At 38.7% G+C, this 24,454-nt stretch overlaps 1 protein-coding gene across 2 annotated transcripts in view; it reads left to right on the forward strand.

Moving 5' to 3' along the window:
• The window catches only part of slc8a4b (solute carrier family 8 member 4b), a 64,284-nt gene that overhangs the window by 18,297 nt on the left and 21,533 nt on the right, over positions 1–24,454 (forward strand). For both annotated transcript variants that reach the window (XM_052560943.1, XM_052560942.1), the window contains 3 exons: positions 3,610–4,704; positions 6,363–6,626; positions 6,794–7,278. In XM_052560943.1, the coding sequence (XP_052416903.1) occupies positions 3,658–4,704; positions 6,363–6,626; positions 6,794–7,278 (1,796 nt within the window). In that variant the 5' untranslated portion in view covers positions 3,610–3,657. The remainder of the gene's footprint in view (positions 1–3,609; positions 4,705–6,362; positions 6,627–6,793; positions 7,279–24,454) is intronic.

The raw sequence follows: 24,454 nt of genomic DNA on the forward strand, positions 1-24,454 counted from the left end.
TCCTTTGTTACCAACATACAGTAGTTACAATATGATTATTTAATTAATTAATTAAATTGATTTTATTTTATTTATTTACAAACACTGTTTACATTCAGTTTGGTTGCTAAGCAACTTAAGCATTAAAAATGAAATCAAATAAAATGTAAACATTTATTTATATGTAATATTTCAATGCAAAAAATGTCATAATTTAAACCAAAGTTAAACCAAACTTTATTGTAGTGAAGACCTTTGGCATTGTGTGTGTATTTGACAATAGTTTTATGAATTCTCAGAGAGTTCTTTGATTTTTGGAATGTCCTCATAGTAAGATGACATTGAAAGCATCACAAACTGAGTATATTTATTTTGCAATCAATTAAATACATAAAATTCAATGACTTGCCACTTACATTGTAGCATGCAAAAAGAATAAATGAAAAATTCTCATTACTAATACAATGTTCTGCTGTGTGTGTGCAATATTCTGAGTATACAACATTTGTATAATATTAGATGGAATGCGACTGTTGTGTTTTAACAGTTCCCAGTGGTGTATCGGTACAATAAACAGTGTTTGCCACTTTTTATCTTACTGGCACTTTACCCTGTGTAAACATAAAATGAAACATTTCAAATCACCACTGAATAAGTGGTGTGAAAAACACTTTTAGTAGGATGTAATTCCGGGTAAGCGCCAGCCAAAGAATCACTATTATTTTCATATCCTCATTACAGTGTTTTGACTTTCAAATATAAAACAGTTTTCAAAATAGAATGCAATTATCAGTGAACCAAAAAGATGTCTCAAGGCAAAGTACATATTTTTTTTCTAATCTTGGTGGCTTGTTTAAACACTGTAAAAATACACCAGATGAGCCTGTTTCAAATGGGAAAGAATGCCACATAGTATAATCTTTTTGTACAAGCCTACACTATAACCCACACTCCACCCTTCTGTGCTCATCATCACTATTTAGCCTGTGCCTCCCTGCTTTGGTTCAACCTCAGCCCTTTCATTGGGGTGGATTCCTTAATAGGGAACTCTGAACCAAACCACACTGGGTTCTAAATACAGCCGCAGCAGAAACTAGAACACCCATGGATAGGCCGGGAAGATCATACTTGCAGATGTAAGCCCGAAACTGACTAGTACTGAAAACACCAGCTGCTATATTTGGTCTCCTCAGCTTTGCATGGTTGCTTGCTTCTTCTTCAAGGAAAAGAGGGCAAGATATGACTGCATTTTCAGAGTCTGTCTGCGTGTGTCTGCATATTCTAGAAGATTGAATAGATTTTTGGATGGAATCAACAGTGTGTTCAACTCCCCAGTGTGTCTAGCAGAGGTGTTAAAATGGGAGGGTGCACGGCCTCCAGCACCCATGTGTGTGTGAGTCTGTGTTTGTGTGTGTCAAGGGCAGACAGGACATGTGGTGGGATGGTAATGAGGCATACGCTGAGAAGATGTCAACCCTCTCATAGTGAGGGCACAGTAAAAATCATCTACACACACAGAAAATCTCACACTCATACTACACACTCGTCAGAAAATATCATGGCTGAGCAGGGTTTTTTTTTTATGGCATCAGCTTTACCTATAGTGATGAACCTGGGATATTGGTTGTTCCTAATGGGATCTTGGTTGGTTTTAGCCCACTGGTTACCTATGGTTGCTATATTCCATCTATGATCTCAGGAAAAATGGAAATCTTTGGTTGTGAGAACATTGATCTGTACCAGTGAATTTCATTATTAAAAGTCATTATTAACTGTCATTATTAACTGATGAGAAACTGAAAATAGAGTACAAAACAAACACTAGGAGGCATCTGCTGAAGCCAATAATACTCCAACAGGGTTGTTGACCCTGACAAAATGGAATGTAATATGACAGTACCAGGATTTCCTGAAGCACTAAAGATACAGTTAAATTGAAGGTTAGTTGCACAAAAGTAGTATCTAATCTCTAGGAAACAAAACACATGGTCATTTAAGTCAGATAAGCTGAAACTATTTTTTTTACAAATGCTTTTTTTATATATATTATAATTCAATATCATTGTCATCAATGCCATTTACAGAACTGTGTATTTTCCACCACAGAATATTATTTAACATAATACATGTATATAATTTGAGATGTGGTGCAAATATTCATGCTACAACCATATTCCTACTTGAGAATGAAAAAAAAATAATAAAAAGATTTCCTGTGCTGCACATACTGTATATCCATTGTTGGACAATACTATTGAACAACTAGTAAAAATTTGAAAGTGTATTTTAAGAGTTTATTTTCTGAAAGTCTAGAGAGCCAACAGTGCCTGTGGTCAAAGAAACACCCCCTCAGCGATGACCTAACCAACTAATCTTCTTTAAGGTTCTATTTCCTTTCTGTTCAAGTACACTCAGCCTGTAAGATCTCCTTAATTTATCTCATGTGTCAGTGTGTGTTTTGTGTGTGTGTGTGTGTCTCCTGAGTCAGCACAGTGCTCTCTGCATTAGAAAGCTCAGGAACACCAGCAATCTCCACTCATGCTGTGTCTATTACAAACATACATTACAAATCATAATGATTTCATTCTACAAGCCTGTAAAAATGCTCAGATATCCCCACCTGCCTACACACTCATCAGCCAGTCCAACTGGTTACTAACACAATGATCATAACTTACTGATGACATTACAGCACATTTCTCTATGTTTATGTGTGGTTTGTTTGTGTTGGTTTTGAAGAATTGATTTATTGATTTTGCTGGTGGTTAAAATGTTCATTATTTATTTATAATCCATGAAGACTGAACACTGTTGTATGCCAATATGTTTACTTAGCAATGGTAAAACGTTAGATAAATGGTCAAAGAAATCTTAATATTGTTAGACTTTGGGTGTGTTGGTATGTTTTTATGTTCAACCAAAGTAATTGATTTGATAAAGGGTGTCAAGAAAGGTAGAGAAATAATAAAAATAAAATAAGATAAATTCATAGGATGATGAAAAAAAAATATAATCTGGAGCAAAAAAATAAGTCAGCTCTGCAAAAGGTAGAGATGAAAAGAGTAAGCTAACAAAATGTGTATGAAGGGCAGAAAGAGGAGGGATGTATAGTACTATAGTGTAGGTGTGTTGAGATGAAGGGGAATTAATGTGCTGCGACAAAACTACAGAGAAAGCTGGAACAAACACAAATGAAGCAAGAGAAAGATGGATTTTCACACCAAAGGTCTCGTAGAGATGGTAAAAACCGCAGCCTATACAGCAAATTTCTGGATTCTTTACTGCAGTGGATTTGTTTTTAAGTATATCTATATATTTACAAGGTAAATATTTTTTTTTAAATTATTTCTCTTGAATAGTGAAGAGTAATATCATTTCCTACACACACACACACACACACACACACACAAAGGTGGATCAAAACAGAACTACTGACCATTTATGAGCTACAACCTACTAGCTGTAGGGGACTTTTCTGTGCAGCAAGGTGCTGCATATTTTAATGTCCTTTTTCTTACAGCATCTCGTTTTCTTTTCCAATGTCTTTATATGAATAAAATCTATGCCAGACTGTAAAACCAACTTACATTCACTCACCCAGTGTCTCTTTGTCTCTCTATTTTTCCTCAGGTGGTGTAAAGTTTTAGGAATCCACAAACAGACCGTCCAGACCTTACCATGCCTTTGTCCTTCAGTTCATATCGCCGCTTCCCCTTCTCCTTCATTTCCTTGATCCTCCCCGTCCTCCTCCTGTCTTTCTCCATCCCTTCTCAAGCTGACTCCCAAGATGTAGGCCAATCTAAATCTAACTGTTCTCAAAATGACATGTGTGAAGACGGGGTCCTTTTACCAGTGTGGAATCCCCAGAATCCCTCAGTTGGTGACAAAGTGGCCCGTGCCATTGTGTACCTAGTGGCACTAGTCTACATGTTCTTAGGTATGTCAATCATTGCTGACCGCTTCATGACTGCCATCGAAGTTATAACTTCTCAAGAAAAGGAGATCACTACAAAGAGGCCTAATGGCGAAACGGTCACCACGACAGTTCGCATATGGAATGAGACTGTCTCCAATCTGACCCTCATGGCTCTGGGTTCATCGGCCCCTGAGATTTTGCTTTCTGTCATTGAGGTCTGTGGGCATAATTTTGAGGCCGGTACTCTTGGTCCCAGCACCATTGTGGGAAGTGCCGCTTTCAACATGTTTGTGATCATTGGCATCTGTGTCTATGTGGTACCTGAAGGTGAAAGACGGAAGGTCAAACACCTTCGGGTGTTTTTCGTGACTGCGGCTTGGAGCATGTTTGCTTATATCTGGCTGTATCTTATCCTCTCCGTGTTCTCCCCTGGTGAGGTGGAAGTGTGGGAAGCAGTGCTGACATTCCTCTTCTTCCCTCTCTGCGTGGTCCAGGCCTGGGTTGCTGATCGACGATTGCTCTTTTACAAGTATGCCCAAAAGCGGTACCGAACTGAAAAAGGCCGTGGAATTATTGTGTCCGAGGGCGGCGAAGAAGTTGGCAAGGAGGCAGGATTCACAAAGATGGACATGCTGGAAATTGATGGAATCACAACACATCTGGACGGAATGCTGGGAGGGGAAAGTGGGATTGGTGGACGTGATCAAGAGGAGGAGGCCAGGAGAGACATGGCCAGAACTCTAAAGGAACTGAAGCAAAGACATCCTGACAAAGACATGGAGCAGCTCATAGAGATGGCCAACTATCAGGTAACACATTTCGTTTCTAAATTTACTTAAATAAATTTAATGATGTATAACATATTAATAAAATTTCTTGTCTAAAATTATAAATGGTATAAAATTATATAGTTATTGTAATAAAGACAAAAACTCCATGATCACAGGAAGAAGGAGGCGGGAACCGTGGACATTCAAATTAAGACTTTAATACCAAAATAAACACAAACAGTGCGACAGCCCCTCACGGATGACTGTCGCATACAAACAAAAACCAAACACAAAACAAATCCCAGGCCTGGTCCTCTCTCGTCCTTCACTGTCGTCGCTCCTCTTTTTTATCCTTCGGATCTCCTCCGTGGGACTCAAGACCGGTGGATCCAGCAGGTGTCGCTCATTTCCCAATCACTCCACCGGCCTCGCTCTGTTCCCACGTTTCTTTGGCCCCGCCCCACTCGTCACGGTTATAAATATTATAAACATTTATTGTTTTAAATATTATTGGTTTCTAAATTTCTCTGGAATGTTAAGGAGTCACATACTCAATGGTTGATCAAAACAGCTTGTTTTTCATTTATGACCTACTAATTGAGAAGCACTGATCAATGGAGTTTTGTCTATTTACGCTGAAAGAATGGAAGTGAAATGTGACAACATGCCCCATAGGCAATGAGCACATTGTCACAACTTTACAAAAACGTAAGATTTTACCTGATATAATAAAAAGGGACAAACTAAGATATCTACAAAATAGTTTGATGATAAACACAAATACCCCGTAGTACGATGTGAGCAGATTTAGAAAGACATTCAGAAAATCACAGAACTGAACACAACACACTCTTCCTGCCTCCACACACAGCTTTTAGAACAGGAGACATATAAATGAGCCAGTAAGAATGTTTAAAATGTCTTGAAATAATAATCACATTTTTTTATTCACGTTTATCATGTTTTCTCAATAGAATTCATAAAAATTCTTTATGAATTACATTGCTAATGTCATGGAATAACAATAATGTAGGTAAAATATTTCCTTTTGCTATGAATGTTTAGTGATATCTTCTAAAGACGTTTGTTTAGTGTTAATGTGGCAAGTAGTAAAATACACAAATTTTCGTTATTCTAGCACGAGTGGAAACTTTCCGACCATCTGTCTTATGTGTGTTGCAACTAGCCCAGTATTAGGTTGTGCCCCCCTGTCCCCTGCTCTCCCAGTTTAGTATGCAGAGACATTTGTAAGATATCCATAGACCCCCCCCCCCCAAATACTTACTGTCTTTGAACTGCTTTAAACATGGTTTGTTATCTTTGTTTGAGTATGGTATATGTACATACACTTTTAAAGTTAGATTTTAGCAAGACTGCAAAAATGGTCTTGTTTTAAATGTTGTGTAAATCACACAAGTACTTTTGTTAAAAAAAGTTGTAACTTGTAGCATTATACACAATAGTCAGACTGTAGCTTATTGTGCTCTATACACATTGACTCCTGTTTATTCAAACAGCTGAAGACAGAGGAATTTTTTGGGAAACCTATTGGAAAATTCTATTTAATGCCTAGTCTGGTTCAGAATGTACATGTAGCAAATATTAAATAGCTATTTTACGACTTAAGAAATTGATCTGCAACTAAACTGCAAACTAAAGAAAGAAATAAAAAACCCTTCTCAACCTTAACTCTGCAGGTTCTAATACAGCAGCAGAAGAGCAGAGCTTTCTACCGCATTCAGGCGACAAGGATGATGATTGGTGCTGGGAACGTCTTAAAGAAACACGCAGCGGATCAGGCCCGCAAAGTGGTCAGCAGTGGGGAACCTCGGGAGCAGGAGGATGACCCTCTTGTCACAAGAATAGACTTTGAACCTGCCCTCTACCAGTGCTTTGAGAACTGTGGGTCCTTAAAACTTACTGTGCAAAGGCATGGAGGAGATGCTGGGTGCACTGTTAAGGTGAGTTTAAAGTAAAACACTCATTAGTTCAGTCATTTTATGAGGGGAATAGGATATTCCTTAATTCATCGTCTGATTTTGTCTATTAAATTTATCAGTTCTGTTTATTTAATGGAAACAAGGAAGATCTTTGATCTTTCTAAATGTTTATTTATGCCCAACTCTAGGTGGACTACCGAACAGAAGATGGCACAGCCAATGCCGGTTCTGACTATGAATTTGCTGAGGGCACACTCGTCTTCAAACCTGGCGAGAACATTAAAGAGATCTCCGTAGGCATTATTGATGATGACATCTTTGAGGAAGATGAATACTTCTATGTGCGCCTGAACAATCCCCGTATTGTCGGGTGGGCTGATGGACATCCTATTAGTATGGAGACTGGTGCACCTGCTCCTAGCGCAGCCCTTGGTGAGGCGCACACGGCGACCGTGACGATCTACGATGACGACCACGCAGGAATTTTCACATTCGAAAGCGAGTCGATGCGAGTTAGCGAAAGTATTGGCATCATGCAGGTGAAGGTCATGAGGACATCAGGAGCACGTGGTCTGGTGGCTGTACCGTACCATACAGTGGATGCCACAGCTTGTGGAGGGGAAGACTATGAGGAAGTGTCGGGAAAACTGGAGTTCCAGAACGACGAGACAATGTAAGAGGTTTCTGTCAGCTAATGTGTTTCTGTGTGGGAGAATGTGTGTATCTGTGTGTTACTACCTGTGTGTTATTTAGCTCTTTCTGTCCAAAGATTGTCCCGCTTGAGTAAACCTTCACAATGAAATGCTTTTAGTCCCGCAGTAAAGTTATTAGATTGTGTGTTTCTCAGGCATGTCAGACGGCTTATTTCACGGCTAAGGGAAGAGCTACAAGAATTTAATTTGAAAGAACACATTGTCACAAAAATGTGAAGACTTAGTAATTTTTTTTTCCTCTTATACATTTTAGTACATCTTAATGCATCTTATACATTTTTACATTCCATGTATTTCTTGCCATATGGAGAAAATGAATATGGTAGACATCCTTCCATAATCGGATTGTAAATTTTCCAGTGAGGTAAAGACGAGCAAGTAAAGACAGATGTTATCTTTAGTATACAGATTGTTTGTCTTTATCCTGTTTCACACATACTGCACTTTTGTCACATTAATGGCACCAATTTTTAGGGGGTTACAGCGTTGTACAGTGAACCTGCTGTTGCAGTTATATTCATGACTTTGGTAATGATTGAATGTACAGTACGTGCGCAACCATGCATGAAGTATAAGACTGAAGAACTCAAATTCTTTTTTGTAGTATGATATATACAGTGGGTTTGCGAGTTTGATATGATTCAGGCTTATGAGGCTTATATATACTGTATAAAATAGTGGGTGAAATGCAAATTAAAGTACTCAGGTAATGGCTGTGAAAGTTTAGCTGCCAAAATGGTTATGCTATGTCCTTGTAAATTGACCTCTTTCTGTGTGTCCATTTATTGTTGGTAAATAACTTAAGGGTGTGTGTAATGGTTGGCTTCACAGCTAGAAATCTTGGGATAGTGTGTAATGCAGTTTCAACTGTGTCTGTGTTTAACGTTTGTGTCATTCAAGCCACAGGTAACTGCAGTAGTTGTCTGAGTTGTCACAGAGATCAGCTGTGAGAGGACAAAGCAAATGGCTTCTATCATTTGTGTTTCAGTTGGTCTCTGTTGATTTACTATCCAATAAGTCTTCACAACAGGGGCACACAGCAAGTAGACCTACAAAAATGAAACAGAAAGCACTGCCAAAAAATGAAATACACACACACACATAGAGCCGACTCACACTCACACATCATGGGGTCTTTGATGGACATAGGCTGGAGATAATCAGCAATATTCTGTATTTCAGCAGTGAAACAGTCCCCTCTCGCCGTATCTCTGCTTTTCTGGCTCCTGTCTCACTCTGTCTCCCTTCTCTCAGTCCACAATCTTCCCTTGCTCTTCTCCTTTTCAATTCACCTCACTCTTACTCTTGTTCCTGCTGGAAAAACCAGGTCATACCAGCTTAACCCTCATAAAAGTAATGAAAATAATTTTTAAAAAGAACCTCTTATTTTACCGTTACATTTTAATGTTCATCTGATCTATCAAAACCCAGAAGAGTGTTTTTTTTTTACCTGACCAAAAACACATAGTAAAAGAATTCAATAAAATAAATTAAAATAAGGACATAGTGCCGTAGTATATACATCATTCAGAGGATTTGAGAATATTAACATTAATTACATGTAATGATCACAATGTAAATAAAATGTAAATAATAAGTACATCATCAAGTTTATAATCATTTTAAGATGTTCTTTTTGTATTACGGTGTCTCATATTAAGGTGTTAAATGGATTAAATTCTTTATTTGTAAACATTTAGAATTTTAATTTTTTTTTTTTGAATTTTAAGTTTTGGGGTGAACTAACCCTTTAACAACGTTTTACAAGATATTAAATGGCTAGAAACAGAACATTGTCTCATGTTCTCATTCTTTCCCCCTTTTATCCTTATTTCTCCACATTTTTGTGAACAAATGTGCTCTTTGAAAGCAAAATACTAATGCCTTTAGTACTTTTATTCATTCTAAACATCTTCTGTTTACTCCCCTTTCTCAGTTCTGTCTTCCAGCCTTCAATGAATCTATCACCACTCACTTAATGCATCTCTTTGACTATATCACATTTCATGCATTGTATACCGCTACACTCCAGCTTAATATAAAATAAGTGTCTGTGTGTGTTTGAGAGAGAGGTTCTGGTAGGTTAATATTCGTATAGCCCCAGTGAAACTCTGCAGCGCCCTTAGATTGTCATAGAAACAGAAACCATTGAATGAGTGTAGAGGTGGTAACACATAATAATTGAAATACAGAGAGGGGTCAGCACTGAGGCGCGGATGAGATGAAGACAGACAAGGAGGTCTGGCGGATTAGTTTGTGTGTGTCTGAATGTGTCTTTGCCTGTTACCTTCATGCTACGATTTACTGAGGGCTGTGCCTTGATGTCATTCTACCGTTTCACACTGATTTATTGCTCATATTTCATGAAGAATTTATAAGGTACAGAGAAGCATTCTCACATATTTGTGCTCACATATGAACTGTTTTGCCATCCTGTCTCTTTGTATTCCTATAATTTTATGCTCAATCTGTTTTTTTTTAATAGGAGTTTCTTTAGGTGTGATTGCACACATTCCATATTTCATGTACAAAATTAATTCTGTCCTTTCAATTCACAGTTTCAGATTTTTTGTTTTCATTGCTGACTTTTTCTAACTAATTCAACCCCTCTGTTTTCCTTGCCATACCAAATGTTCTTTCTGGCCTCTCTCTTGTGACGTGGAGTTTTTCATTAGGCCTTTCCCTAGGGTGACCCAGAATCTACTGTGAGTACTAGAAATGTGTTCCAAGTGGACCACAGCGTGAAATCTCAGTCAGTGCTCATCTTTGAGTATGTTTGTGCAAAGCAAAAGTAGATCACTCACCCATGAGCAATGTTTTTGGATGGGCAGATTCCTCCTGTATCAGACTCAAAAACCTGCTCATCATGTACACTTTCTTCCAAGACTGTAAACTACAGGAACACAGAACACACAAATCTAGATATACTCTAAGAGATAAAATGTTCAAATGTATTTTAAAGAGATAGTTTACTTAGAAATGGAAATTATGTCATATCTACTAAGTGTCATGTTAAACACAAAAGGAGATGTTTAGAAGAATCTTCACACTGCTGTTTTACACACAGTGATGTGTTGTATGAAATGGTGCAATGTTGGGCTTGTCAAGCTCTAAGCACCATTCAAGTCAAGTTCATTTGACTTGTGCACTATATACCAAGTAGTTTAAAGTCATATGGTAGCTTTGTGTGAGGAAAATAAGTTTAATTTCTGTTTAACGTTCATCTCAAATCGCATTTGTCTGAGTTCAATATGAGTTGTTTGAAACAATCATTTATGAAACACATTCTGAATCTCTGATATCACTTTAACTTGTTCTTAAATTTAACATTCACAACTTAAATGTTGGTTTGTTGAAACCAAAATTATAGCATGACATCCGAAAACGTAAATTTTTAAATGAACTATCATTTTAAGTCTCAGATTTCATGGGATGATTTCATGTGATTTTTTTTTTTAACTGCACAAATAACAATTTTCCTCATACTCTCAGATATCTTTGTAGTTTTCTTTTATTATTTGCTCTGTTCCTCCTGTGATGTTTCAGAATATTCTGGGTTTGACATGGATGTGGCCTTGGGCTTACCAGAGCAACCTCTGATTGTACCTTTTGGTAAATATAACAGGGAAAGACAAAAGAGAAAAACAATCCCAACTCACTCTCAATGTCTGTCTCTCAGTGTCAGGTCTCGTATCTCTGGAGCTCTGAGTCTGTCTGTGTCTGTATTTGTGTGAAAGACAGAATAGCATCACATTTTTAATTTGACTGCTTTATAGCAAGTCATCATAGAAGATTGTTAAAAACAAAACATTGGCATACATAGACTCAGATGCACACTATGCTATATTTTAATTTGCAATTATACAGGAGCTGAATAATTGTTAACATGTATTTCTGTCTCTCAGATGATAATTTTATGGCATCGCTTAACTTTTACACTGTGACAGAGCCTTATCATCAGCGTGCCTGCCATGTCACTAATTTCAACATGTGTGTTCCCTGCCCTAACCTCATTCTACCACCGGCAATCTATGTAAAACCACATTACTGGACAAATACAGAGGTCTACTGTGTTTCCTCCAGTTGTGCTCTGTAGATAGTTTGGATTTAGATGCAGGAGTTGTAATTGACTTAACTTGAAAGAAAGTTGTGTTTATAATTTAGGAAAATAGCAGAGGACTGCATAGCATAATAATGTCTGTGCATGAGTGTGTTTACAGTTGATATAGTCAGAGAAACAGCAAAATGGTTTGACTTATGAAAAACCTGCCGTAAGCTTCTTGAATTTTGCAGAATAATTCCTCTTCACTTCAAGGTGTAGTGTGAGATAAGCAGTGTACTGCAGATAAGAGCCACATTGTCCTTAAAAAAAAAAATGTCTGAATTTTTTTAGGGAGCAATTTATTTTAATTGAAATCTTGTAATCTTGACAAGCACATTCTTTCTCTATAAATTAGTAAAAAAAAAAAAAAAAAAAAAAAAAAAAAAAAACATTTTCTGTGACAGGTTGATTTGCTTGTTTGCTCAAAATTTTATGCAACTTCTTTGTGTTTTTTTATAGACAGTTGACTGTTTCTGCCATGAAAAAGTGCTTTAAATTAGCGTTGAACGATTAGTTGATATTATCGACAACATCATCAATAAAAGATTGTCAACAAATATTTTTGTTGTACAGTAGTCGTTTGATCTCATATGACCTAATGAAAGAGCCTGCAATAATGTGGTTTGACCAATGTGGCACTGTAAAGCAAGACTGTAATTCAGACGTCCTGGATGCAATTCAAGAGACTGATTCAAGATACAGTGTTTCAGTTATGATAGGAAGTTCGTTTCTTTTCTGCGAACCGCCTCTTTCGAACAGTTTGTTTCAATGAACCGGTTCAAAAATCCAGTTCATAAGTTCTTTTACGCCCTAAAGTAATGATGTCATTTGCGATGATGTACTGTTATCTAGTCCATTGTCCCAAACATAACTTCAGTCAGTTAAAACATCATAATCATGATCTGAAAAGTTTACAATTAAGTTTTGCAACTAAGCACCTAAATACAGAAACAGGCAGTGATGTTCACACCAGGATTTAAGCCTTGAAGATATAAAGTAAATAAATTAGTTGTCATCAGCACAGAGACCATAATCCATTTACTGTACATAATCCATTGCGATACGTTTCACCAGATTGCCATTCATTCAACTCTTCGGATCCCACACTGATAACATTGGCACAGTTGTCCAAAAGAACCAGTTCGGTTCAGATGTGCTGTGTCAGTCATAGGAGGCAATTTGCTAGGTAGCTTCACGCTGAATCTTACATGTGTAGTGTCATCAGCTCATCAGTTCTCAAATCGGACGTGTTAGAAAGAAACGGTTCTCAGTTTAGTGTAGGTATCGATTGGGTTTTATCCGATACCGGTGCCATTTCGATACTGTTAAAACAGGACCAGTGCCTAAACGGTGCCTGAACCGATACTTCTGGGTCATTATTTAATACAAAAGCACACATAATGTTTCTACTGTAGGATCTCTGTCAGTCAATCTGATATTAAGTTAAAATGAGTGCCTTTAATCAGTTCTGTGAATGACTGTATGGTCATTCTTTATAAAGTAGCAACAACGTAGTTTGTAAAGTACAGTCTTAGGCATATCGTATTTTCACCCCCCAAAAAGTTTTTAAGCCAGTTATTTCTATCTTTTGCTGTAGTATGATAGTAGGAAATATCAGTTTACATTTCCAAACATTAAGACAAGATGGGGAGGAGACAGGTCGGCCGCCGTTTTCATATGAAATTTAAGGGGACTGGCTCTGAGGCGATTGCAAATTTGTGTACAGTTTATGAAGCTAAATGCTATAGCCCCGCTAAACAAGCCTAGCGACGCCCATGGTTCGTGTATACATTTTGGAGAACCAGGACAAATATTTCAATCGATCGCTCAGGCATTTAAGAGGCACCGAATTGAGGCACCAAAATCTGCATTCTTATTTGGTTCAGTGCATACCTGTTCCACTCTAACCGGCATGCTGCAGTTCAATATATCATCAGCTGCTTTACTCGTGTTCATGTTCATGTTCTGTAATAATTACAGTAAAGGGATTTCATAAATCATCCCTTATTCCTATTAAACAGAGTCTTAATTATTGTCCAACTTCCCTTTGGCCTATAACCTAACATAATCTTCAACTGAACAAAGTACCCAGATTAGATACATTCATCTTTTTTTAAAAAGTAAAATAAAATATGTGAAAATTATCACACTTTCTGATGTTTAACAAAATCATGCTTTTCGTCCTCTAGAAAAATTACACACATGAGTAGTATTATCAGCTCGTCAGTTCTAAAAAAAAAGAGGGAGTGTCAGCCACATTAAAAAAGTGAATAACTTAAGTAATTTGTGGATTATTGCTTACTGGAGACGCGAACCGTTTCAAACGATTCAGTCTGATTTGGTGAACTGCTTCAACCGGTTCACTAAGAAGAACTGGTTAAATCAAATTATTAGTTTGCGATGTGGACATCAGAGCAAATGCATCCTGCTGAAACGGAAGCTCCTGAGAGGCGTTTATATACGTTTTTTTAAGTCAGTTATTTCTCTTTTTTTGTAGTAGGTCAGTAGGAAATATCAGTTTACATTTCCAAAATTCACTTTGCCTTTAATTGTAATAATCTAGTGAGATATTTATTTGCACAAGGAGTCTGACAGCAGGCAGTGCCCCACACAGAGATCTGATCTCATCATCATCCAGTCTGTCTGGAATAACATGAAGAAGCAGAGCAAACTGAGACAGACTTAATCCAGAAGAACTGTGGCAATTTGATGATTATATTTAAACTGTTTGTTGTTTTTGTGCTTTTACTTGCCAACTATTTCGTTTTTTATTTTAAATTAAGTCCATGAGCATTCAAATGGCTTTAGACTTGGTTTTATACTTTGTTAACTCAGACTGTGTATGGCACAGCAATGGGATGAAACTTGATCATGTATTGTCAGAGTGCGCTGCTTACTAAATTTAGCTTTAAGCATCTGCATGTCATATATTGTAATCTACTCATTTGCTCTGGACCATTTCACAGGAATCTTCCAAGCATCCCAGGGCCCTGGGCGACTGGCTACATCACCTATAGCCAGCCCAGCCTGCACGCATCCACATACAGTACATTCTTCGCACACTAACGTACACAAACACACATGAACACACACATGAACACACACACAAACACACACACACACACTATGAAGCCCTTTAATTAAAGGGCAGATGTCCAGGCAGAGGGAGACTGCAGGCCTGTTGTCCCAGCCATGATTAGAGCCTTCACAGCTGCCTCATTGCTCTATCAGACCCCTGGAGCCACTGCAGAGGGCCAAGGCCTTCTCCCCAACTCAGCATCTCTTAATATGCATGACACCAGCACACATGCCAGTAAAGTCCTCAATGCATTAAGTTTATGAGTAAAGCTGGCATACAATACAATAAAACTTTGATTGAACTGTATTAAAATGCATCTAAATTAAAGTGCATACTGATTTGATCCATTGTGTACTTTTAAGTGATGGAGACAAGACAACCACGCCCCGTTGCCATAGCAATGTTTCCTGTGCCAATTTGTTAAAGTAAATGCAAAAACTAATTTGGTTTATGTTGAGATGGAAACTCGGATTGAAATACATTTAGATATATACGCCGATAATGGTGAGTGTACTTGGAATATGAAAAGAAATGCTGCCAGTTGAAAGAGCTCCTTCTGTTCCTGACACTATCTTTCACTATCCCTGTTTAGTCTAAATTTAAGTTAACACAAAGACATGTTTTTAAAAATGGTAATGACAATGAAATGAAACAATGAAAGTCTGTTTTTTATAGGAAATTAATCATTTTATTCAGGGACTATCCTTTAAAGTAAAGCAGTGGCACAGTAGAAAGTGTTTTTTTTTTTTTTTTTTTTGTTTTAGTGTTTTCCCTTTTATTTATACAGGTCAGTACAATGAGCAGAAAGGAATCAAAGTGACAGGGAAAATGAGGAATGGTTTGGAAAGAACCAAATTGCAAGCACACTCTGACACGTCTTATTAAAACGTATCACACCCTTGTGTAATTAAACACTAATACAGTCTGTCCATCTGTAATTATACGCCAGATCAGACCTAAAGTGGTTAACTTCAAGCTTTGTCAGTGATTTATATCGTATCTTATTTTCTTCCTTCCTTTTATTTCTTTCTGCTTTCTTTTTTGAATTCTCTTTCTGCTTATCCACACACTGAAAATTGATCGACATTCTTATACTTCGAGATAAAAATGCTTGATTATTGAGGGAATATTTAATTGCATGCTTAAAAAAAGCTTTTAACACTGTGTATATCATACACACCAAAGAATGCTGAACGTTATTGTTCCTTCACTACCACTGCTCTCATCTAACAACTCATTCGGTGACCTCTTTTGTATTTTAGTTTTTTTTAAGTATTCTCTCTGCCTTGAGAGTCTCATCCAGAGCATTTATTATCTCTAATCTGGAGCCTTGTTAGCTGAATTCATGTTGCAAGTATGGTTTGGGATTAGTCTCATTACTCAGTTTGCATTGTTTTTTTATTTTGATATTGGTTAGTGATTATGAAACCCTCTCTGTATGCACTGTTTAACTTTGCCCTGTTTGTGTTTAGAAGATGACCTACCCTCACTTAGTTTTCCCCCTTTTCTGTTTGTCATCTAAATCCTCCACTCCGAAATTGGAAGTGGCTTAATTAGCACTGCAAAGACAACAAGTTGTTGAGGCGTTCCCTGGCGATTAACTTGAAGTGACAGTGGATTGAAGAGTTATTTATCAGTATGCTAAGTACCAGTCAAACTGTTTAAAAAAAGATGCTGAGAGAATGTTTAGGACAGTTATAGGCCAATTGTAATGTAGAGATATAGTATGAAAGACAATATACTGAAAAAAACCCCAATAAAGATACAACCCCCAATAAAGATACACAACCTCTAGCTTTTGGGTGCCTCAGTGATCAGTTCTTGGACCACTTCTTTTCTCTGTCTACATGGCATCACTAAAATGAATCAGAAACAAAGGCACAGATGTAGGAAAACAGCTGCTAATGCCAAATGTTGGCTCCATGAGCTAGTGTGTTTCTAGCATGATGTGCTGACAGACTGGCAGCAGCTGGCATGTCATCCCATATACCTCAGCCAATCACACAATCACCTTCAACTTCTAAAAAGTGCCAGCGGTCCACTGTGGCACATGGGTGGGTAATGAGCCATAACGTTCAAAGTACGCTAAATAGATAATGATGACATGAAAGAAGAGGAGAATGACTGATGTGAGGATGTTAAAACATACATGAGAGGAAAGAAAAAGAACCAGGAGATGATAGATGGCAAATTAGGGGGTGGGAAACTAATTTTTCAGAAAAAAGATAGAAAGTTTAATGAAATGGGGGTGGGGGTTGGGGTTTGGGCTGACATTTAAGCCAGTTCATCTCTTTCTCTTTGTTTCTCTTGATATGGGTTTGAAATAAGCATGATTTTTCAATTTCCACATTGCATAGGCTGAGATAATGAAAGAGTCAGACTGTCTGTCCTTGTGTTTTTGTTTGTGAGAGAGAAACAGTCAAAGATGTGATTATATGGTTATCAAACCTGTTAGAGCTTTCACAGGTTTGACTTGACAAGAAGATCTAAGAAAATAAGTGAGAAAGAGAGATTTTTGGCTGATACATAAGGAAAGACGTGACACTTCCCAATCTTTCTATAACACGTTCAGATGGGATTTTTTTTTTAATTATGTTAGAATTATATATATATATATATATATATATATATCACATCAATGATTTCAGGGAATAATTCAGATGGGATTTGGATGTAGTTTTTAGGAAGGTTGGCATCGTGAAATTCATTGCCAGTGAGTTTGACAAAAAGTTAAGATATAATTGTAAGATTATGTGAATAATTACAGGTGGTGATCACAGCTGATTTTGATATAGTTTCTGTTCTAATCAGATGTTACCTTTTTTTTTAATTATACATTTTTTGAGAATTCTCCATTCTCAAATTTTTTTTTCGATTTCTAATTTTAATATCATATGGGATTCCAGCAGTACTTTAACTGATTTTGCACAGAGAGCTGGCACAAAGGTCTAAATGTATAATAAAAGTGCACCAGGCAATTTAACAATAGCTTTAATTATGTTGTTTGACCAAGGTCAGACACCCCTGACATCACTGAAAAAAGGCCTATGACATTGGTGAGCAAAATTTGCAAAGCTGGCTATGCCCCGACACCCTGGTATAAATAGGCCAGTGTGGCATTTGTTCTGTTCATAAAAACATATCAACATACTCAGAGGCAGGGCCGTTTGAAGGAATTTGGGGGCCCCAAGCAAAATGGACATAGAGGCCCCCCGACAACCCCCCCCCCACACACACACGCAAAGCCTATAGGAACCACAGCATAGCCATACAGTTTAAGTTCACCCGCACTTTATATAAATTAAATTAAATTAAAAAGTTTACAGTGCAAATACTGCTTGAAAAAATAGTTTGGTGGGAATTCAATAGTGATTTGCACTGTTTTTTTTTTTTTTTTCTTCTAATAATATGACAGCACATACTTAGTTTAAACTCTGGGCTGTGCAGGATCTCAGCTATAATTATAGAGCTTGTGGTACCTTGTGCTTTATAGAGGAAAAATCAGCACTGAGAAGTGATGCATCTGTTGATGTTGAGGACGAAGTTGATGGTGTAGCTGGGAAATAATTGAAACAAAAATCTGAAATTACCTGTGAAGTACGTTTTACAATTTCACTGTTTCCTTTTTTTTAAATGCATAGAATGCAATGCATACATAAAAAAAAGACATTTAATTATTAATAATTGTTTCTCTGTCTGTACTACTTGTACTTTGAACAATTGAATTAAGTGCATTTAAGTGCCATTCAGGTGGGTTTTTAAATAAAGCATTTTCTGAGATGCACATTAAACACCAAACATTAATTTATCTTTTAATTATTGAAAATTAAGCAAACTAAAGTTTTTGTTAAGAGCAGTTCTGTAGATGTTGTTCATGCGTTCACATTCTTATTTAGTGAGACATCAGACGCGAGACTGAAATCACCGCGAGCGTCACGCGCGCTTCAGTGCGTCTTCAAGGAAGACGCGCTTCTGCTCCTTTCATAACAGAGACACACAGAACATGCAGGATTCATATTTAAACAGACTGTTCCTGCTTAATATTTACAGATATTAGTCCGTATCGTGGTTTGATGTAAGCGCAATGACCTATTTTTAATCGGTCAGCTCAGGGCCCCAAGCAATTGCTTGGTTTGCCTGCCTTGTTGCGACGGGCCTGCTCAGAGGCAGTTTAAGTTGTGGCATAAGGTACAGCATGTCTCTGTTTCCTCCATCCGGGAGTTAGGCTAACAATACTTGACCAAAAAAATCCCATTCATTTGACGTTGTATCAAAGTTTACACTAGGGGTCCCTATACTAAATGCCACAGCTTCTGAACTGAAAGTAAGAAAAAGTAACTATTGAAAAGTCCTGGATCTTAACATTGGGAAAGCATCCTATTCTTGAGGGGAAAGGGTGCTACAAAGACCACATCCTAACCGAAAGTTCCATTTGCAGAGTGCAGAATCTTGCAAATGTATTAGGTGTAGCCCAACCTGCAGCTCTACATGTCTGCTAGTAAAGCATCTTTCGCTAAAGCTGACGAAGCAACAATGCCCTCACACCCAATGGGCTTGATAAGCCTGTGGCCTGATTGGCCATAAGGATCACATCCATAATCCAGTTGGAGATCCTTTGTTTGAGACAGCATTCCCCTTTTGCTGACCTCCAAAGCAATGAGCTGTTCAGACAGGGGGCGATTTCTGGACGTTTCTTTTGGACCATTCCATACAATAATTGCAATTTTATACGGCTAGTTCGTGACCTCAAAAAGCCTGTCCTTTGAAGACAAATCAAAGAAACGGCCTGTATCTTTAAAGGATCATGCCATGAAAGTACACCTCCTTCAGGTCTTTTGTTGCAAACTAATCTCGGTGCCTGACACATGTTAACGTGCTCGAGGGTCAACATTCTGAACAGGAGCTTGTGAAGGGCCCGGTTCAGCACCCTCATGTCCAACATTGGTCTGAGCCCCCCACCCTTCTTGGGTACAATGATGTAAGGGCTGTAAAACACTTTTTTTATCTCAACCAATGGACAGGCTCTATTGCACCACTTCCACACAGCAGCATTTGCCTCACATGGAGATAAACAGAATGCCACTAAACTTTGGCAGACTCCTGATGAACTAGACCATATAGCCCAGCCGAACGATCCTGAGGAGCCACCAGGAAGGATTGGGGAGCTTTAACCAAATATCCAGATACCTTGCCAATGGCCTCAGTGGAACTATGTTCAATGTACCTGGGGGCAGGGTTCCTGTGGCTTTGAGATGTGATAGGCCCAGTGGCAGAGCACATTATATCCTTCAGACACAGAGTGTGTTGTCTGCTAGGTCTGTCAAAGGAGCCCACGACAAATATGGGAAGTGCATTTTGCCTACATGCAGCATACTTGCTAGATGACTGATCTATTGCATTAGCGCATGAGGAGGCAAAGAACCGGCATCCAAACAGGCTCTGATGCGCAATCGTAGTCCCTGGCCATCATACATGGGAGGGCCAGAAAGTGAGTATGAACCAGGGAAGTAGGAAATAGCTTTTGGTGGCTATCTGCCAAGTGGAAGTCGGAGTGAAGCTGGTGATGGTGATCCACTATGATACAGCATCCACTAATTGAAACAAAAGACACTGCTTACATTTTGCAAGATGTGGGACAACATTCCCAGTTTTGTAACTGTCCCACAAAATTGAGTTGATAAACACTGAGAAATAGTCACACTCAAAGATGCCAGATCCATCAAAAAAGTATGTTGGTTCAAGAAGTACAAGATGCATTGAATCTGGTAAAATGCATTTAATGCTTGCATAGTATGATAAAGTTATATTTATTTTAGTATGAGATTTGTGTGATTATGTGATTTATACCTTCTGACCTGGTATTCAGATGATTATATTTAGTGTACTGAATCAGTTCTTTGGGATGAATTACATGCTATCACACAAACCTGGGTGCCAATTACAGAGCCAGTCACAGTAAAAACAAAAGCTTATTGCCAATTTAAATCAACAGTGCTGGCATGAAACTCTAGATGGTGCAGTCCAGTAAGTCTAACTCAATCTAACATAATGACACCATTATCACATGGCTCTGCTGATTGGTTTCCCCTGTGTCGGTAGCCAATGTGTTGCTGCTCAACATTCAGTAACTTGGGTAATGCTTGTTGTAGCAGTTGCAGCTCATTTCAAAAACCCTCCAACTTCCCCAGCTCCACCTGAATAGATTTGCTATGAGGTGGTCATGTATGCTATGAGGGTTCTTTCATTTATGTTACATGTGCAGCAGCAGTATTTTTTACATGCTCACAGCAGCATGTTGTGGATGTATTGGCAGTAGCAAGTCTCAGTAATTGCAGCAGCAGCGTAGCAGATCTTTTCCACCAAGACCAAACACATTAACATAGTCAAGTACATTACCATACCAATATGTTATGGCAGAACATCTCAAGGTTATGCATGTAACCATTGTTACTCAAGGGAATGAGACGCTGCGTAGAAAACACCATAGGGTGCACGTTTAGCATGAGAGACTCTGAATATCATGTGTAATCTGTCCAATGGAAGAGCATGACGTCACGGGCAGGGTGACGTAAGCAACCAGGAAGCTATAAAAGCATGTGGCAGCTGACATCAGCTTTGAGTACCAGCAAGTACCGGCAGGGGTGCCGGGGGTATGGCATCAAAACGCAGCGTCTCGTTCCCTCGAGGAACCATGGTTACATGCGTAACCTTGAGATGTTCCTCTTCAGGAACTCGAACTGCACCAAAAAGACTATGGGGAGCGAGGTGTCCACGCTGCCAGACTACCAAATCCCTGCCTTGTGTGTATCCGAAGAGCACAGCTTGGGATGAGAGAACAGAAGCACCTGGAGTAACTGGCACATCTAGGCCATAAAATCTTGCAAATGTGGAGGGCGTGGACCACCTGCATCTGCATTGCAGATGTCCAGCAAGGATACACCTGCTAAGAAGGCCCCCGAAAGGGAGGAGGGCAGAAGGCCTGCAGCACTATAGGTTGTGTCGTGACAGAGGGAACTTTAGGAACATAACCCACTCGAGGGTACATGAACCCTTTGGTCAAACTGGCCAAAAGGCTGAAGTGGGGCATCCATAAGGCAGACCCTGTCCTTCTCCTTCATTTCGGAGAGGGTCAACCATAAATGTCTCTCCGTGGCCACCATAGACCGCCCAATCGCTCGGGGGGTCTCCTTGGTGGCACTGATAGAGATCAGCGGTTCGTCTTAATTCTGATATATCTCCGGTATGCCTGTAACACCGCCATGGTATGCAGACATGCATCAGCCTGACCTGCTGCTGCATACCCTTTGCCCACCAAAGCTGAAGTTGTTTTAACCCTTTAACTGCCCCACCAAGAAAAAAGCATTTGAAAAATGTTTTGTTTGCATTTCTTATCTCCTTATGTCATTAGTTACCACACTCAATGTATTTTTTTTCAACACGTCCCATAATTTTTTAAATATCTGCCTCTACCAAATGGTTGATATGTCACTTTATGGCAAAAGTACCGGAATTCATACACATACTATGGAAATCAGAAAATATGAACTATAATGAATGATCAGAAAGTTATATTTCTCAGCAAATAATACATTCTGACAGCAGAAAGGATTATCTGAAAACATTAGCTTAGCTTTTCTACGTTTACCATAAAGTGACAAATCAACCATTTGGTTGAGCAGGCAGTTAAAGGACTAAGCAGCTTGAAGGGCAATGCCGGGGCCTTCAGAGATGATGCAGGGGACAGATATATGCAGGGGACAGATAGCTCGCAAGCGTCTGTCTGTTACACCTGTGGCAGAGCTCTATAGCCACGCTCTCCCATCCCCACCACGTTGGCATAATAATCAGATAAAGGGATGTAGAGGCGGGCTGAAAACAGGCGTTTCCACGATCTGGTTATTTCTTCACACAGATCGGGAAAAAAGTGAAGGCCCCGGCTTGGAGGTGGTTGGTTCACCCGCAGAAAGTGTTCATCGAGATTGCTTTTCTGCGGTTCAGATATTAAAGGGGCCAATCGATGTTGAGCTTGGCCACCGCACAAGTAACCACCTCTAAAAGCTCCTCATATTGTGGCAAGTGGGATGGCGAATCCCCGCGAACAGTTTCCACATCAACCTCCTCAGAGTCAAGTCAAATCAAATCAAGGAACCAAAACTGCAATGCTGACAGAATGAAAAACATTGGGAGAAACCAGGCTCAGTTGGGGGCGAGTTCTCCTCTGACCAGGCGAAACCAGCAGTTCAATTCCAGGCGGCAGCAAAGTCAGATTGTGCAGAAGAATCCTCTGTTTCCTGTGGTCTTGTCCTGGTGGTTGTCTGAGACAAGGTCTTTGCAGGGGATCTGTATCTGGGGCTCTAGTTGTCCTGGTCTCCGCTGTCTTTTAGGGCTATAGAGGTCCTCTCTAGGTGCTGATCCACCATCTGGTCTGGATACATATTGGATCTGGGTGACTGCAGTGACCCGCTGATATGGATACAGACTGAATCTGGTGGCTATGGTGACCTCGGAATAAGAGAGAAACAGACTAATATTAGCGTACATGCCATTCTTCTAATGTTGTAGCAAGTACATTGGGTTTTATGGGAAGTGTTCCTGGTTCCATTTTACCTAATTAATGCAGCCTAAAAATCATTTAATTAACGGATTTGGATATTAGAAGCACATTAGTGTGTTATGTGTAAGCCAGGTTAAAGAGATGGGTCTTTAATCTAGATTTAAACTGCAAGAGTGTGTCTGCCTCCCGAACAATGCTAGGTAGATTATTCCAGTGTTTAGGTACCAAATAGGAAAAGGATCTGCCGCCCACAGTTGATTTTGATATTCTAGGGATTATCAAACTGCTTTGAGAACGCAGCGGACGTTGAGGATTATAATGTAACATGATCTCATTCAAAAACTGAGGTGCTAAACCATTCAGGGCTTTGCAAGTAATAAGCAATGTTTTAAAATCTATACAATGTTTAATAGGGCCGTGCTAATATGGTCATACTCCCTGGTTCTAGTAAGAACTCTTGCTGCTGCATTTTGGACTAGCTGTAGTTTTTTTACTAAGCGTGCAGAACAACCACCCAATAAAGCATTACAATAATCTAACATTGAGGTCATAAATGCATGGATTAACATTTCTGCATTTGACATTGAGACCATAGGCCGTAATTTTGATATATTTTTGAAATGGAAAAATACAGTTTTACAAATGCTAGAAACATGGCTTTCTATGGAAAAATTGCTATCAAATAGCACATCTAGGTTCCTATCCTAACTGATGACGAAGACTTGACAGAGCAGCCATCAAGTCTTAGACAGTGTTCTAGGTTATTACATGCAGAGTTTATAGGTCCTATAATTAACACATCAGTTTTTTAAAAGAATTAAGCAGTAAGAAATTACTTGTCAGCCAGTTTTTTATATGCATTCCATTAGTTTTTCTAATTGGTTTGTTTCACCGGGCCGCGAAGAAATATAGGGCTGAGTATCATCAGCATAACAGTTAAAGCTAGCGCCATGTTTCCTGATGATATCTCCCAAGGGTAACATGTAAAGGGTGAAGAGTAACGGCCCTAGTACTGAGCCTTGAGGTACTCCATACTGCACTTGTGATTGATATGATACCTCTTCATTCACTGCTACGAATTGATGGTGGTCATACAAGTACGATTTAAACCATGCTAATGCACTTCCATTAATGCCAACAAAGTGTTCTAGTCTATGCAAAAGAATGTTGTGGTAAATAGTGTTGAACGCAGCACTAAGATCCAGTAGCACTAATAGAGAGATACAACCATGATCAGAGGATAAGAGCATGTCATTTGCAGTGTTGTGGGTAACGCGTTACAAAGTAACGCGTTAGAGTACTCTAATTACTTTTTTCCTGAAATTTGTAACTTAACGCGTTAGTTCCGTGCGTAAGTAATCAGTAACTTAGTTATTTTTTAAAAAAAGTAATCCGTTATTT

This window comes from Carassius gibelio, chromosome B7, assembly GCF_023724105.1.
Source record: "Carassius gibelio isolate Cgi1373 ecotype wild population from Czech Republic chromosome B7, carGib1.2-hapl.c, whole genome shotgun sequence".
Taxonomy (NCBI): Eukaryota; Metazoa; Chordata; class Actinopteri; order Cypriniformes; family Cyprinidae; genus Carassius; species Carassius gibelio.